General features: G+C 38.5%; 1 protein-coding gene across 1 annotated transcript; it reads right to left on the bottom strand.

Annotated features, from left to right (window-relative positions):
• Positions 1 to 7,898: 7,898 nt before the first annotated feature.
• On the bottom strand, positions 7,899 to 18,171 carry LOC145495834 (uncharacterized). The gene is made up of 5 exons (XM_081475420.1): positions 17,704 to 18,171; positions 13,183 to 13,914; positions 12,643 to 12,915; positions 12,369 to 12,448; positions 7,899 to 9,532 (listed from the first exon to the last, which is right to left on the bottom strand). Exons 1-5 carry the CDS (start codon positions 18,083 to 18,085, stop codon positions 8,873 to 8,875), a joined length of 2,127 nt encoding a protein of 708 aa, XP_081331546.1. The 5' UTR covers positions 18,086 to 18,171; the 3' UTR covers positions 7,899 to 8,872.
• Between the last annotated feature and the right edge of the window lie 852 nt (positions 18,172 to 19,023).

Below are 19,023 nucleotides of genomic sequence, written 5' to 3' on the forward strand. Positions count from 1 at the left end.
AGCTGCTTTTTTATTATTATTATTATTATTATTATTATTATTATTATTATTATTATTATTATTATTATTATTAAGGATCACAACTTTGTAAGAGTAAGTATTTGACTGTGAATTTTCATTTGCTTTTTTTGTGTTTCACATGCCATATTCTCACCGTCCTGTTTTTGATAAAAGTGTGTTTCCCGCCTCAAAAACGCACTCGTTATTGCCAACAAAGACGACTTTATACACAGCCGAATAATTTTTTTTATATATAGCGAGGCACTCATTGTAAAATGTCGAGCGAGAGCTCCAAGAACGAGGATGGCTTAATTAGCCATTTAAACTACGCCATAAGCAAAAAAAGCCAAAATTAGCTGGTTGACCACTCTCTTATTCAATCTACTTAGGTGCATTTTATACCGGTTACAATTTAGACAAGTTGCTTGATAATTTTTAAAATAACTAAAGGGTAGATTAAGCGTTTAAGGAGAGAATAACTTTGATATATTAAGATTCAGCCTAAAACAATAGACCTCAGCACGAGGCCCTGGGGAATAAATACAGAGTTTGTGGAGTTTATTCCCCGGATTGGAGCCTCGTGCTGAGGTCTATTGTTTTAGGCTGAATTTTAATAGCGGAGCTCCCGCGCGCCGAAGGCGCGCGAGCAGAGCCCCATACCTTAGAAATTTTGGTAAACCCATCAAGCCGAGAAAATTTGGTTATGACGTCACCGTACGAGCGAGCGAGCGAACGCCGTCCGTACAGACTCTGGGGGAGGGGGAGAGGAGCCTCGCGGTAGCGCAAACGGGGGAACCGAGGAATGCCATCTTTTTTTGGCGGGATTTTTAAAGAAAAGAAAACTCATTTCTATTTGCCATATCAACAAATAATAGCGGAGGTTGATCTAACGTTTTTAAGATGGGGTTGCACTGAAGCATAAAACAGAAACGGAATGCAAGAAATTACAGGCAAAGAAGTAGCAAAGAAGTAGCGAAGAAGATCGTGAAAGAGAGCGGGCCAGCGCTGGGGAAGGAGGTGAAACAGTACTGAACACTGCCGTTAATTATAGCGAGTCAAGGACTAGAGAAAGGGGATGAAATAATACGGAACAATGCCGTGAAGCAAAGGTAACGAGGACTATAGAGAGGAGACGAAATACCCGACGACTGTAGAACCGCTCAATTAATTCGCGCGTCGAGATGCTGTGCAGCCGAGCAAGAAAAGTCACATGATTAAAATCAGGTGACGAACTAGAGAACTGTGTGTTTAGTGTAAAACAGAAAACACAGCGGAAAAAAGTGGTTGATTCGTTGATCTATCGAAAAGATTAGATCAGTTCCGTTCAGTCTTCACAACTTTTGCAGCAAGTTTCTGCCTGGAAGATTTGCACTGGCCGAAGTGAATTGCCAACTTGAGGTAAGCGACGTTTGTTGTGGCGTTTGCTATGGAAATTATGAAGTTGCCTCGGCGAGATAAGCTTATTTTCAGTAGGAATCCTTTTTTAAAGTCTTCCTTATTTGAAGCCATGCTGTGAGGCATTTTGTAAATTACATAGGTTTAATTTCGCTCATAACAATAACACTTGAGTGGTTTTGTGGATCGAGGTTGTAAGTTGCATATTGTAAACAAATCAAGTTTTGTCTCGAGTTTCGTCGTCACGTTTAAAAAAAAAATCTGTATTTGTAAACACTACCGGGCGAGTTTTGAAGTTTTCTCTGTGTTAATTGGCACAACCGCTTCCTAGACTACAAAAATTTCTTAAACCAAGATAGGTCAACAAACCATTTTAAGCCGAAGCGAACAGGATTTGCTAAATTTACTTTTGACGTACCTATGTGAATATTTACATCTTGTGATTACAAAGTATTTCCTCGTTTTGTTAGTTCAATTTATTCGGTTTGACGAAATGCTTGGGAGGAATTTCCAGGTTAATTTGGTTGAAGACTGATAAAGCTACCGCCGATAAAATGACTGCAAAGCTAAATTAAACCGTCGGCAAAAATACACACTGTGATATTCAAATCTATGCTTAAGCGTGAATAATTGTTAAACTTTAACACTGCAAGCTTAAACGAATTTTCTTCATCCTTTCTTTCATTCAGTCATCCTTCATTGGGAAGGGATTTGCTGTTTGATACTCAGCTGTAATGATATGCATATTGTGTTTATAATGTAGATTTCCTCGTTTTATTTTGTTGTTGTCCAGTTAGTTCGGTTTGGTGAAATGCTTGTAGTCGAAATGTCGAGTAGACGATTATGCATGTAAACCCTGTCGGCAAGTAAAGCTCTACTTCGATTTTGATTTGCTATTTCATTTTATTAGTGCCACTGTTTTTGGTTGGGGGTACATGGCCCCTATTTTCCTAATGAGATGTTATTCCCTAGTGTGGTATTTACAGTTATGGAAATGTTCCATAACAGTGAGATAGTACTAATTTAAAAAAATGCTTAGAGCTGTGCTCGGTAACTTGAACAGTGAAAATGACATTTACATACGTAGAAAAAATTTAGGGCATAGAAGTCCTTGCCCTGACCATTTCTCGGTAATAAAAATAACTTTTACTTATGTACATTCAAAATTTAGTTGGTGAGAGTGCATTCCTCGCTCCACTCTCTCTCTCTGCTCTCTTTTTCACACTAATTTTTTGATTGACTAACTTATTAACCGAATGTCACTGACTGTTTTCTTTGTTGTGCTTTACTTTTTTGCTCGTCGAAGAAAGTTAACGCTAAAATCTGACATTTGAATGCCTCCTTTGCTAAAGTTAGTCACCATTTAATTGTTATCACTCCCTGTGAATTCATAGAGAATTACCACCTAATGTGGAAGTCCTGTCTTCAAGTGTGGGAAAATGACACTGCAAAAAGTTACAAAAAAAGTTACAATGAAAGTAAAAAGAATTGTGAATGTCGATCATGACTTGGTGTACATTGTACATCATGTAAAGGTATGTGGTGAGTGCCAAAGGCATAACATTTCATGCATTTGCCTTTTCAGGACAAATTATATAACAGTGACATTTTAAAAGATGTGATCAGAAAAATAATGAGTATTGTCTAGGCAGTACCAGTTTATGGACGGCATATGCAGACAGTAAGAGGTGCTGTAAGCATTACCAGGTAATTAAGTTAGTTTTATGCTTATGACTTCTTGTACTTGGATTTTGTGTCACTTCGTCACAAGAATAGGTAATGAAAGATGCATTAGATGATGCAATTTATTTTCAAAGGCAAACTTAAAAGTCTGCCTATGGTGGATACCGGTTGTGTGTAAAGTGAATGTAAAGCAAACACACTGTTAAAGATGTACGTGCATGTTAATATTGAATAATCTGAAATTTCAGCGAGTTTGAAAATATATTATATCTATGACAGTTCTGAGGTGAGGGCTGTTACATGTACATGTAAATGGCTCATGCTCAATTTTTCACTTGTTATGATTTAGCTGCCAATATGTTCTGTAAATTAATTTTAATAGTCATCTGTTGGTGTGCAACGATATACACCAATATATAACCAAACATTGTACAGTGTAAATTAATTAACCAAATTATGCTGTTTTCAGTTGACCAACGCTACTACATGTACATTGTAATGTGATGTTGAAGCGCACAAATTTAACTGTTATGAACTTGTCAAATGTATGAACTGGCCAGCCAGTCTAGATTACAAAACTTTCTGAAAGTTGGCCTTACCAGGTAAGATATTTCTTAAAGCATATTTTGTAATTAATGATTTCTCAGACATTGCATGTGAATATCTTCTGGAACTGCCCACTCAGATTAAGTCAGCAAGAACATCAGTATTTATCCTGACAAAGTCTGATTTTCAGTTATATGTACAACCAAACAGCCTGGATGGCCCTTTGATTGGGACTACATGCACATTGTTGTACTGCAATGTTCCAGTTTCTTGTTTAAAGCAAATTGCATGTGCGCTCAAAAGCAAGTCGCCAAGTTCATAATAGTTATATATGTTTGCTTTGCATCTCAGGACAGAGCCTGCCACTGTGAAAGTTTTGGTGCCATCCCCCTAGCATTTGATTCACTACTGTAGACACTCAGTAAACAACTAGTAATGAAGGACACTGTATATCAATGAAAGGAATGTCATCTGTTGGTTATAAATTATAATTGATATGTCTTTGTATGTTCAGTGGTGTTCAAGTAGCAGCGATATACAGTATGATTACATCCCTGTTCCTGTCAGTCAATATATGAACAGTGTACACATGGGCAACCTGGATTAAAACAGCAAAGATTTTCAAAGCAACCATGGCCAGGTGAGATATTTCTAAAGAAATATAAATTGAAGGTCCTTATGATTGCTTATAGGGATTGATTTTTATTGTAAACAATATTTTACTGAGTGTATTTTTCTTGTGTACTAATTGTTATAGAACACAGAGACCGCTGTCATAACAGAGATATTAATGTGTGAAAAGTTCCATAAAAAAGTGCACTGGGTGCAAATTAAATCATCATAGATGTAGCTTCTGAGAGATCCCCAATATTAATGGAATATACATTGTACATACATGTAAAAGAGTTCAATAATTTATTACTTAAGATTGTAATGCTTTGTTTGGTTTCTCTATATTCACAGACAACTTGATGCCATAATAATTTCTGCACAAAGTTCATTGAACAAACTGATTTGGAAGTTGAGTTCTGCAACCCATACTGTGTGTAGTAATATCATACAGCTGTAGCTGCAACATTGTGACAGATAAACTGTATTACATTATTAAGAAACACCTATGATACATGTATTAACTAATTATTTAAAGTGTCTGTTAAATTAATCAGTTTTTCTTGGAGACAATTTACTCATCATGTCACGGTTTATTCAAATAATTGCTTTTTTGGCTTAAAAATGATATTTATTGTTCTTGGTTTATGTTGCTCTTAAATCAATTTTGTGATAACTGGCATTGGGCATGGCATAAATTAATATTTTGCCAACACGAAATGGAGAACTGGGTCTTAAGCAAAGTTGCAGGATTAGTATTTTTGTAGAAAGAAAGAGTTGAGAAATTTGTGACATTCTACTGACAGCCTTGCCATTCGCAACGTTCAATAAGGTTAATTTGTTCCCTAGTGTTGTGCAAATAGTGTTCTCTAATTTATAAATTATTTCAATCAGTTGTTTAAATGATTGCCTTATAACCCCATCTCCAGCTTTGGTGCATGCAGGATATTGATGTATTGTTTATCCATTTTGCTATAAATTATCTTTAATTGATGTGTCAATCTAAACATATCTTTGATATGCTGGCTTTTTCTGACAAATGTACCTATGCCTCATAATCTTTGAGTGCGTTTGGTTGTGTAGTGCAGACAAAATACACGTACATAATATAACTTACTTATAGCTTACATGTACTTATAATTCTTGGTATAATTTAATCATTATGAGCAAAATTAATTAATGGAACCCAATAACAGCTCCTGTAGTCCACAATCTCATTCGAGAAAAAGAACAAATCACATTGGAATTGAATAGTAAAATTATTATCAGAAGCCTATGCAAGTATTCATGATCAGCAACAAAATATCATATTTATCGTTCATGCCAGAGTGATTTTGCTTATAGTTATACTTTAAGAGATGGTGCAAACCCTTTTAGCAGGAGGAGATGCCATACAAAAATGAAGATAGCTAACTGTCTTTGGGGATCAAGTTAGAAAACAAAACTTTTAAAACTTTTTACATGTGTATACTACTTTGGTATTTTTGTGAGATTTCATTTGGTAGAAATTTGGGGACTGAATATATTGTAGCCACCACATTTCAGTCATACCCCACAACAACAAAAAATGTGTAAATAAACTTCTTTTGTGCAGGAGTCCCAATTGTTATCTAAGAAAGAATATAATGATTAATAACAATGTCATGTCTTTCTCAATAAGAAAGAACAGGAAATGTCACCAAAAAGCACAGAAGACAGTTCTGTTATGTGATCAACATTATTGGTGGCTCCCCTGAAATGCTTGAAATCATGGCTCTGTTTTCATCATTACACCATCTTACACCTCGATCTGCTGATGTGATCCTAGTTCGGGCTGAAACTATAAAATCGCTCGCAGTTTACTTCACATACATGTACATGTTGGATTATTTTCATCAGTAACAACATTCCAAAAAATAACTGACGAGCTCCGCTTTTAGGCTTGGCTAAATCTATATATTATATCGAAATTAGTCTATTAGTATCACCCAACTAGTGGGCTAATGCAAATCCGGCATTAGACCCTACGCCCTCAAGGACCACGGGTCAATAGCCCATTCGGCTTCGTCTCATGTGGTCTAATTGTTAAATATACACAGGCAAAAACCCTGAGTGGGGACTTCCGTATGAAACGATCGGAGATGCTCGCCGTCTCGCTTATGTGTTTAAATCAAAGATTCTGCTCTCACTTAGGGTGTTGAAGTGCCACTACTTTGACCTGTTTAAGTGCTTTAGGGCTCATTTGAAGAAACAATAATACAATAAACGCTCTTGTTTGCGTTTTAGGCTGAATTTCCGGGTTCTCGAGTCCGGTCTACCAGCACGGGCTCCTTTTCCGAACAGCGGCCTGTAATCAAGCCTACTCAATTTTAAGTGGTATCTTTTAGGAGTCAAATAGAGCTCGAGTCGCACCCAGATTGGTCTCCTTTAGGGTTTAATTCAAATTTTCCGACGAGTACCCTCGACCTTTTCATAATGGAGTCCGATCGTATGATCAGGGGTAGTCAGGGTACGTTTGTAACTAACATGAGAAAGTGGGCATCTCTAACTACATGAACTAAGGTGTTCCAGAAAATGTACTACCGTATTCACTCGATTAAACGCCGCGGCGTTTATTAAATTTTTAGTGATTCGAGTACGGCGTTTATTCAAGGGCGGCGTTTTTACAAGGGCGGCGTTTATTTAAAATCCAATTTATTCCTTGCAAACAATAGTATGGTAAGAGTATTGAAAGAGCATTGAAGTGTACTCACTTCCAACTGAAAAACATTGTTATAAATGAAAGCAAGTGAAGATAACTACTGCATATTGTTCTCGTGTTTTGATTATATTCCTTTGAGCTTCGAATGTACTGATATTAAAACATTGTTACAATCAAGGAAAATATTTTTTTAGGCTTGCTCAAACTTGATTATTACCGCATTTGCTTTTTGAATTTATTAATATTTCTGCTCTAAAATGTGGCGTTTGTTCCAGGGCGGCGTTTTATTCGAGGGGGGACGTATAATGGAGTAAATACGGTAACTGTCCTTGCGAAAAAGTTCACGTTAATGAACCGGAAGTAACCACTTTTTACCCTCGTGCAGAGATCATTAATCACTGTTCTTACCTAGCTCGTCCGAAGTCCTAGCTGCTCGCGGGGACCCCAAGCAGAAAAAGACGCCTGGTCACACATTGTTCTTAAGATAAGTGAACCGAGCCCTCACGTCCGGGTAATGACCAAGATCCGCGGGGTCGATCGACAAAGCTAGTTAGCTTACAGAAATGGCAGGAGTGAAAAACTGTTTTGTCGCATCCAGCAAGCACATTCACTTGTTTATTGCTTCGAAGAGAGTCGATGGAGCAAGTCGCCTTACAAAGGGACTTCTTTTTTTTTCACAGGTTATATATAGTTTTCTCGTTGCTCCTACATAGCGGACAAAGGACATGTGCGATCAAGTAGCCTTTCCCACCCCCCTCCGCAGGTTTTATTTGTGGTCTCCCATCCCCTCACCGCAAGTGCAACTACTATACTAATAGCGCACGCCGAGGTTATATGATTGTGGCTCGACCTACGCGGCAGAGATTTAAGAGCTGCCCTTCTCGTTATTATAACCCAAATAACTTCAACTCAAATGACTTTAACAACTGTTTAATAATAGCTGTGTTCTACCTTATAGTTCTGTTCGCTTTAATTTCCTGACTAAATTTGCTTTCTTCTAACGTCTAAGTTATACAAGCGTTGCTCTAATATAAATTTTCTCGTCTCTGTGATCGTCTTTATAAATGAGTTGATGTTGATAGCATTAATTACATCACAAACAATGATACAGGTCTTATACAAAACTTATTGAAAATATTTGTCACTATTAAATCAACAACAGAGCTGAAAAATCATTTAAACCCAAAATCACAGAAACCGCGTCACTTATGCATTACCCTTAAATAATACCATAAACCCAGAACCCCCAGGTACCTAATGGATTTTGTTTGTTTATTTATCTATTTATTCTTTTGTCCTACAACATAGATAATTTTTTTGTTGTTGTTCTCCCTTAAACCAAACTGTAAACTGCAAATTCTTCCTTCATCTCTCATGTCCTACAATTAGACATAACTAGACTGTGGTTTAACTCGAAAACCTAACAGCTCATTTACCCTCCAGTCTCATTTAAACAAGACTATAACGGTTACCTCATCTAAAAGAACCTATATTAACTGACTAATAATGTTACAACATTTATATTTACAATGAGAAAATAAAGGTGTTCAAAAACGTAAGTTAATTGAGCCTTTTTTTTAAAGTTATTTTATTATTATTATTAATTGAGTTGCTTGCATTTCTTTTATCCCAAGAAATTAATAATCCCTTGCTAGGCAAGCTTAGTTATTAAACTTTATTGCCGTATCTCTGTTATTGACAATATTTTAATGTATAGAGCAGAAATCTGGCCAGAAAATTATTTCAGATAAAATCGTTTTTCATTTCTAATGTCTGATGACGTTCTTATGAAAAAGAAATGTAAACCAAAATGAATTAAACTGAATTAATTTTGTCAAATCCTGTGCATTGTTGTTGATGAGCACTTGTATGAAAATTTATCTTACAAAAACAAATTTAGAGTTCAACAATAACTTGAAACGTAACTTTCTTGAAGATGAAGCTTGTGGTTAGTCCTACTCAACGAATCCACAGATTTAACGAGTAGGACCGGGATGGAGCGTTATTTGTATTAGCATCATAACCAAAGTCATATTTAGTTGCGCGCGGACCAGGATCAACGAAAGAAGCTTCAGTATCTTCTGTTATTCCAATCCCGTGATCAGAACGTGCACAAGCACTTCCTCCTCCACCAATCATCATCACTGATCTATCATCACCATCCCAGTCACACCAGAAGCCGATGTTGTTGGCGCTTTGGATGCTTCCACTGCACTCAGCCTGTTGAAACCCGTCTGTTGACTTGTACTGACCGCCATATTGAACCGTGCAGCTTCCCAGGCACTGGTTACTGGCCCAAACTTTACGATTTCTAAAGTCGCCACAACTTGTGATTTTTGATCGGAATGTTTGTCCAGCCAAACAGTTACCTGTGGTCTGTAACAAGGCAGTGTGACTAGGGTCATCACTGCGCGTGATCTTAAACTCTCTGCCGCTGACCAACCAAAAGGCGGGTGAGATCATGTCAGCGTTAACAGATGGACTGTATGTCGTTCCCATGGCAACTTGCAGATCAAACCACCAGTAACCACTGTCTTTCATCCAGTTCTTGTTGTCATTATTTGAGAATCGGGCAATGAGATTCCACCCTTTGCGATCTGATGTCATGTCACAATAAACCTGGAGTGAAAATGGGATAGGGTTCGTGTTACGTTTCTGTAAAAGTAATTATGTCATCAGAAAATGGTCCCGTTGTTATGCACTATACCTGTTTTGCTTAAGTTCTTTTTTTTTTTTTTTCTGTCTGTCTTTTTTTAAAACGTTTCAAATTTTAAGTAAGAGACGGCGAAAACAACGAACAAGAAAAAGCAAAGAGAAATTCAATTTAGACGTGCTTCTTCACCGTATTATTCGAAGTCCACTTTAAAATGATTGGTGATGCTCAGGAATGGTGTAAAAGGTCGTACGAGGACTTACGGTTCGCGCTAAACCTTAAACTCCATGGATACTCCGGGAATTAATTTTAGTCTTCAAGGCGCTTAAAATCTTCTTGAAGTTAGCCATCTCTTCTGAAACTGCTTGAAAACTTTTCGCTCGATGCGTAATAATATCAGCCAACTCATGTAAATGCATGCGCGACCATTGTTAATGCATTATAAAATATCGTAGAGTATAGTTAACAATTATTCCACGAACACGAGTTTAATATGAGCAGGCACCGCGACCGCGCAGAGGTAGGGGCTGGAAGGCCCCTACCGCCCCCTTCCCACTTCATATCGCCACTGTAAAATGTAAACAAGTAAAGAAGAACATAATATAATACAACTTATTGTGACGATTATGCGGCTCGTCTTCATTGGTGGGTTATATGCCTTAGCGGAAAACTCCGTGGTAAGATTAACGTGGAGGAAATACTGGGAGCCAACGCAAATAATCACTTTTGACTTTTGTCTTCGGGCTAAAGCTAGAACAACAGCACTTTTCCCACACACATAATTTTTCAGAATCATCAGTGTACAGAAGACAAGGATTTCAGCTGTTGGTGGTAAACCAGTAGTTTATGTCCTGAAGAAGATGCGAAATAATGTAAGATTCAAATCACTCTATGACGCGATTTTAGCGTAGCCTTCCTGGCAGAAGCAATGTACATGTTGCTAAGGTGAACGCATACACCAACGAGAATTGAAATTGAGGCTCCGTTTACCCTAATACGCTTTAAAAACGATGCACATCTGCAAAACTTGTCAGACGCTTCGTGTCCACTCCACCGTTTCCGTAGCATTTTTGCTATCCACACCAAAACGTTCGAAAAGGCTGACACCCAATATACCGGCCGTCACCTGCGAACGTGCACACATGTGAACTGATGACTTAGCCCTTTCGAAGGCCTCCGTTTTCGCAGTCCCCTTTAATAGGATAGAACTCCGTTTTCAACTATTTTTAAATGTTTACGTTTTCGCTGAAGACAATGAGCGTCTGGCGAAATCGCACAAAACTGATACGCGATTTCACGATTGAAAACGCATTAGTGTGGACAGAGCCTGGACTTGATAAAAACATATCCCAAGAAAACACGGAACTTTCACAGGCGAAAATGGTTTAAGTGCATTTGTTAATAACCTTTTTGATTGTCATAACGTTAACACAGCGTTAGCTGAATCAAGCTGGAAGAAAATCATTGGGCTCGGGTTTGTTACAAGATTATTGTTAGCAGAGGTATTACGGTGGAGTTAATTTCACTGTGCAAAGTCAGATTTGATACTGAAAATAGAGGCCGGGTGATAAGCTTCAGTTACAACTTTACAGTAAGACAATAGTTTCTTAAGCGCTGGAATTTGTAATTGTGTAACGCTTTGCTTGTCGTTTGAAATGAATTTTGTGCCATTTCATGATTTTCTGGAAAACTTTAATTAGCTTACTTTTTTTGTTGTTTTTGTTTTCATTTTAATCTTTTTTTTTTTCTAAATCGGCAATTACGTCTCTCATATCCAACATGCGAGTGGAATAATTCTTTTATTAAAAACGCACCTGAAATAAAGAAAGAAAGAAAAAAGAAAAGAAAAGAAAACGACCCCCAAAATAACGTGTAAGCTTACCATACTTATAGTGGGAAACGCGGTGGCCTCATGGTTAGTGCGCTCGTCTCTGGATCGAGCGGACCGGGTTCGAGCCCTGGCCGGGGACATTGTGTTGTGTTCTTGGGCAAGACACTTTACTCTCACAGTGCCTCTCTCTACCCAGGTGTTTAAATGGGTACCGGCGAACTTAATGCTGGGGGTAACCCTGCGATGGACTACAGAAACCAGGATAAGCTCCGGCCTGGTGGGCCACTTGGCTCGCATGCAGACTTTACCTTTACCTTACCTTTACCATACTTATATAGCATGTAATGGGCTCCTGGCATGGTGTAATTGCTCATATACGAGGATGAATAAGCCAATGAAAACTGTTGAATTGCGTTATCCAATGACCCGACGCGAACAGTTTTCCGATAACCAAGCTCGAGGAAAACTGCGAGCTTCTAGGAACAGATTATGTCCAAGGACAAATATCCGAGCACACGGAAGATTGTGTTTATTAATCCTTCAAATGTTCTTCGCAATTAGCGAATTCCTATGAAAATAGGGAAAACTTAGGCAATAGACGACACTTTCTATGGGTTTATGGGGGAAATACCCAACTTTGGATGTTAGGAGAACACGAGAAAAGCTTGTAACTCACGAGCCGTTCGAAGAGAGATTTACAAACTTTTCGAGTCTTCTCCCAACATCCCAAGTGGGTTATTTCTCCTATAAACCCATACAAAGTGTGGTCTATTGCTTTTATAAAATAACTGTGCAAAATGTTTGCCAAAGAGTAAAAAAAACTATTGTACTTTCGTGATCAAGTTGCTTATTTTCAACAAATTCGTCAGATGACGCAGAAAAACCAATAAATACAACAAAATTAAAGTATGGAATAATGTAAATATTTCTTCGTTAATTTAATTTCATGATAACTTTTTTAACTTGCTTACTTTTCCGTGTCGTAGTAGATATTCTCCATCAGGTAACTTTTGGCCTGCAATTGTCAAAACCTCTTGACACGAAGATGCAGCTGAAAAGTAGATCAAAAGTTTCACTATCATTATTGCCTTTTTGTGTTTTTCAAATTTGGAGCCCTTTTTCACAAAGTTTGATTTCAGTCGCATATTTGGTATGTGAAAAAAAAAAACCATCATTATTACGACCTTTCGACGTTTTTTGATTCAGAACAAAGGTGCAGAAGGTACAAAATGCAGAACACTCAACTTTTCGTAGTTAAAATGACTGTAGTTGTTTTCTCCGCTAGTCCAAAACGGTTTCTGGCTTGACAGCTGTAATCTCCGTCGCTGTTGTACTTGACCGGGTTAATTTCAAGGCATCCTTTTTGCTGAGAAGCCATTGTTAAATCGAAAGACTGTTGAGCACGTGACCAAAGCACCTTGGGTGGAGGAGAAGCTGTTGCTTCACAACAAAGACTTAAAGTGGATCCTTGAGCTACAGCGACTTGTGACGGAGGTCTGTTAGTAATAACCGGTGGCTCTACAAAATCAGACACATCATGATCATAAACTACGAAATTTTACAAATTTACAGTTACGAAAATTTGTTTTCTTTAGTTCTTGTTGATGGGAGAAAACAAACACTACTTCACGATGTCAATTAAAAAGGAAAAAATTATAAGACAAAAAAAAAACAAGACATACCTTTTATTAATTGGAGAAATAACTTTAGACTAAAAAAATCATCAAACAACGAAGGTTCTAATTTACAGTAGTTTATCGAGTAAAAGTAGAGGAGGGTATATACCTTTTAGTCGCAATCTGCTGACGGCCTTTAGGATTCCATGACCAGTATGTGCCGTGCACATGTATGATCCAACATGAGACCTTTGTACATTGTTGATATGCAGTGTGCCATCTTTCACAGTGGTATCTTTGAGCAAGGCACCTCCAAGCTTACTCCACGTTATCTGTTTAGATGTCTGACCGTCAACCCAGCAGTAAAATACTGCCGGTGTGTTGATAAAGACTTCCTGGGACACTGGATATATACTGATCTTTGGGTCAACAATGCATTCTCCTTTTGGTCCCTGAAGGCCCGTATAGCCCCTATTCCCCTTGTTCCCTTTCAAGCCAATCGAGCCTTTTTGTCCTGGACGGCCCATTGGTCCAACATCTCCTTTTATCCCAGGAATTCCACGAGGCCCCTCGTCGCCCATGTCGCCCTTAATTCCCTGGGGTCCTTGGCGCCCTTGACTTCCACGTGGTCCCGAAACTCCTTTAGATCCCAAGGGTCCCCGGGGGCCGGGTATCCCTTTGGCTCCTTTTTCTCCCTTGTATCCGGGATATCCGTGGGCACCACGGTCCCCTGGGAGACCTGGGGGACCCGGGGGACCCGGAGGTCCCACTTGGCAAATCATGTCTTTGCTGCTGCATACTTGACTAAATTTCTCCTTTATTTCTTGGCGGACTTGATGTAAAGATATTTTTTGTGTAGCTTGTGTTTGGGGCACATTTCTTTTGTTTCTTTGGCGATGTCCTGAAAGTGGAAGAACTTGCGCGTTAGATTTCGAGCATCTACGCAGTGACAGATAGACAGTGACAAAATTAATTGGACTCCGGATAAAGTGGTCTATTGTAGACCTCTAGACTGGGTTAATAACTGAGTAATAGAATAATAATGAATATTAGTAGAATTCTACTAGTATACTAATGCAAATGTTGGCTGAGACCGCATTGAACACTATCAGCCATTAGTGTGCAGTGGCTGGAGGTCGTCTAGGAAATGGCGAGGTTTTCTTCGATTTTCCAAAGTTTTGAAGGAACATTTTGATGCGAATCGATAATTAAATTCATGAGAAGTCAAAATGAAGGACATTAACGGTTTCTTGACATTTGAAAAAGTTGGTAACGGTAATATTTGAGCGTAAAGGCTAATTTTCAAAAGTAAATTTTACTACATTATTCTAAGCTGGAAGCACAAATGTAAGCAAACATTTGGAATCGTGTACTGGTTTATCGTCAGCGTAAACAAACTCCGTTCGACTAATTCGCTTATCATGTTCCCCTGATGAATAAAGTAGACAGTATTTGCATAATTTGCCGTTCCTTGGTTCAGGCTCACTCTTATAGATCTTGCCTTCATAGTTCTTTTCCACCGATTCCAAACAATATTCAACTGGATAAGGACTGAGCTATCTACGTGTCTGTCGCGACTGGAAATAATCAAGTAATGCAATCAAAATATAGTTTTTCCCACGGTTAACATCCGGAAAGTCAAGGCGCTTCAAAGTCGTGTTCGTTTTGAAACAAATAAATTAACAAAGGACAATTCCATCAGATTTCGATAAAATGCCACCGTTGAGGCGTTTAAATTCACCTAAATCCAACGCTGAGAGCACAAAATAGCGAAGCCTACGGCGACAGAGTGAAAAGAAGTCAAAGAAAGATCCAGCACAACTCAGATGCACACATGCTCACATGTTCGCCAAATGTCTATCACATGTAATCACATGTCTTAGTATTAAACAGTACCAGTTTACCGGCCGTGACATGCCCCTGCAAAAATCAAGCGGGGTGGCCATTTTGGTGTCGTTACAGGAATGTGGAGTTTTTCTGCATATAACCGTGCACAGGGTAACCAACTCTGGAAAGCCAGAGGTCAAATTTTGACTTGCGTTCTTCGAACGCAATAAGTGATTTAAGCGGGAAAAATGTATACGCTACGATAAAGAACATATGCTTCTTTCTTTTTTTGGTTCTCGCCCCATTTTTCGCGCGGGCAAAACACCGAAAATCCCGTTCGCCGGTCATTCTTTGCTCTCCAACCCCGCGTAAAAGTTTGCTACGCAGGCTAGTTTTCTCATTATGGCAGCTATCTTGTTGAGTTAGACGCATTTTAAATTCTCTCAGTCTCTCTAAACACGACTTCTTTCTTTGTTGTACTCCTTCCTAGTCAAGTTAACATTAGAGTGTAACATTGCTTCTCCTATTTCCTGCACCTAAGCTTACATATCACGGAGCATCAACACTCTAAATACGGTTTTCAGGCCTTTTTTATCGAATAGTTTTTCCTGCATCCATCTCGATTCGACGAGAAACAACAAATATACAGAAACCGCCGATAAATTGCCTTTGTTTCCGTGAGCCTGGCCACATTTCGATCGTACGCGACCTTTACTTTGTATCCCTTTTAATAAATATTTTAAGTACATGTTGTTAACTGATTACAAGAAATGAAAAATTTCAAGTTTGTTAATTGCTTATTGGAACTTCCTGTCTAAGCTTAAAGCTCTCATCACTTATTTCTACTCCAGACAAGGCAGATCAATTTTCTAGACGGGAGTTTATTTTCAGTAAATAACGTGATATCAGGGTGAAAAACCAAACGAGTCTTGATAACAAACTGAGAGAGTGTATCTGTCATATTTTAAATAGAAACAACCTCTCCTTCTTCCCTTCATCAACCTTCAGCACAGCAATGTTGTTAAAACACTCAGTGCAATTATATTCCAATTTCTTAGAGCCGAGACTTTTCATTAGGTAGGTAATATCTTCTTATACATGTTTCTTTGTGTGAAAAATAAAACAGAGAGAACCTTATTTCGAAGCTCTGTCATCGCGAATTCTACACTTAAGCTGACATGTGTTGATGTACAAGCTTGTCTATGAAAGATGGCAGGGGTCAACACAGCCCAAATTGAGGTGGTTTTTTTTTTTCTTTTACGAAATTGCGCCAAAGGAATATATCACGAACTGACAGAGTATATACGTTTTTATTAAAGTTGAAGACTAAATCCGCCAACAAAGTAACAAGGCAAGGTCCGTTACTTACTGCCCAGCTCACTGTTATTGCGTTGATCTTGAAACTCATTTCTTATACCAAAGCAAAATGCATGTTTTGACATGTTACATATATCCTGACTTAAAATAAATAGCACCGTACATGTTAAGAAAGCACCGCATAAAACAACGAAGACAGAAGTGAGAAACCGTCGTCTATTTTTAACTAATAAGCCGTACAGAACTTTTGGTTTCCGTGTTACCCGATCACTTAGGTTATAAACACTCTTCTTGTAACTCATGTTCAGTCACGTATAACTTAGACTACTTCTTTCATTGCAGAAAAAAAAGTTTCTCTACATGGCAACAACAGCAATTAACTCAACTGCAGTACAGCCCAAAAATAATGCACGCGCAGGAAATGCACAAGAAGTTCTTACGCCACATGTACAAGAATCGCACGCAAGCGAGCGCAAGAAATGAAAATGCGGTGTTTTGCGGTTTATCCCCAAGAAATTTTGGAAACAAGAAGTTGAATATCTAAGCGCAAGAGGCCGCAAGAAGTTACGAGTCCATCCGCAAGCCGCAAGAATTAAAGAAAAGCAAGAAGTTGTGGAGTCCAGACGCTTGAAGTTTTAATCTGATCTCACAGTGCAGTGACGGCCGTTCTGTTAAAGCATGTCCATGCATCATTACAAAGACATGCAATTTTACTTAGTGTTTGCAGCCGTGAACCATGGCTATATATGAAAACGTCAACTTGGGCAACTACTGCCGCCGACTCAGTTTTCGCTGACAAAATGTAGCAGTACCGGCTGTGAAATGTACATGCATGCGTGCAGTTAAAGAATTGGCTCATGAGTTTGCGTATATCGTGTCATGGATGCACGCGAGAAGTTTGGAGAGCAACTCTAGCTGCTAGAGTGCTCTCCGAACTTCCCAAGTACATTCACAACTCGACATGACGACAACAACTTGAGCGCGAAAACATGTTTTACATGTGATTGACTACAAAGTTCTCACAATGCACGGTGAAAGAAAACAAAGGTCATTAGGATCCAAACACGCCACAATCAGTTAAGCAACAGTTGAACGATAACGCTTTACTTGGTTTCTAAATTTGTCAATGACAAATTCGCTTCCTCAAATAATTATGATCAAAATGTAGGCAAGAAAAGCAAGAAATACTCACTGAAAATGTAGATAAACAAAGTCAATATACTCAAGTTTGAGTTCCCTATCTTAGCTTGGCAAAAGTCAAAGGCTCGAAGTAGGGTTTGGATTGTTCAGGATATTCTTCACATTGCCGAAACTTAAACAAAAGGAACTTGCACTGAATTCGACGGACATTTTGAAGCTAAATTGAAACTGCACACGTCATGTTATATACGCTCGGCCGTCTAGCATATAGGAATCATATAGAGATTTCCTTCATGAGGGCTCAGTAGGAATTAGGTAGTACTAGCTATGTTGTAGTACTAAATATTTCAGTCCATATTAGAATCTTTTAGTATATAGCGATGAAAAAGTGTCTTCTTATACTTACTCTCTCGTATTTCCATTTCATTTTTGTGATTTGTTGTCTGCAGTGAGTCGGTCTCGACGCGGCTTTCCACTTTGGAAATTCGCAGTTCGTTCAACTCTGTTTTCCTGTTTATCGATTCCATTCTCAAAAACAGCGCAACAATCAACAACAACGAAATAAAGGACAGAAACGAAGAACCTTTGTGGAGAACGTCGCCACATTTGGGGAAGTTTTCTTGTTTGGTTCCATGATCGGTTCTAATAACAAACAGTTGTCTGAACAAGCTTGACTGTCGTGTAAACTGAATGTTTGATTTTCTTTTAGCAGCGGTTTCGATGTTCCTGTATACGGGATATGCCAAGGCATAACTGTAAAGCGAAACCGTTATCAATTGATCTGTCATCGTTTGGAAGAAACTTTAACCTTTCTCTGAGTGCTAAGAATATCTCCCGACATGAATGTAAAATTACTTGATTTGTTGATCAGTGCGCGGGGAGGGGGGGGGGGGTGGGGGTGGAGAATCTTGTAAGGGTCATTCTGAAAAAATACTGAGACTTCTTCGTTTACTACATACTGTAAACCTTTGGCGGAGGTTGACTGGGGGTGAGGTAGGTTAAAAGCCTTCCCCCCCCCCCCTTCCCCCCTTCCACTTTTCCTCTTTTAATTCAATTACGAGCGGTAAATTATAAACGAACACAATGCAATTGATGCCACGCGTCAGCTTGTTAATCGCTTATTATATTCCGGGGCCATCGCACCAAATCAACAGCGAACAAGAATTAAACGTAAAGAAAAGGAAAGCTAAGAAGTACCTGAAAACCTGAACCCGTAAATGATGGCTTTAATTCACGTATTTTATACCTTTGTTCTTCAAAGTTTTAAAATTTTCTTACTTTGTTCCATGATCGGTGCTAATTAACAAACAGTTGTGTGAACAAGCTCGACTGTCGTGTAAACTGAACGTTTGATTTCTTTTTACCAGCAGTTTCGTGTTCCTGTATACGGGATATGCCAAATCATAACTGTAAAGCGAAACCGTTACCAATTGATCTGTCATCGTTCAAGGAGAAAATTAACCTCGGAGTGCCAAGGATGACAAATATCGTGTTTTTCCCAGAAAATCTTGTTGGGGTCAACATGAAAGATAATGAGACTTCTCTGAGTGACGGTAGCCCGTCTCCATCTGTTAATTCAATTATAGCTGGTAAAATAATTTACATATTTAACATTAATAGTACAAGTAATATCGAAGCTGCTTTTTTTATTAAGGATCACAACTTTGTAAGAGTACGTATTTGACTGTTGATTTTCATTTGTTTTTTTCTGTTTCACATGCCATAT

Source organism: Orbicella franksi, chromosome 8 (genome assembly GCF_964199315.1).
Source record: "Orbicella franksi chromosome 8, jaOrbFran1.1, whole genome shotgun sequence".
In the NCBI taxonomy this organism is placed as follows: Eukaryota; Metazoa; Cnidaria; class Anthozoa; order Scleractinia; family Merulinidae; genus Orbicella; species Orbicella franksi.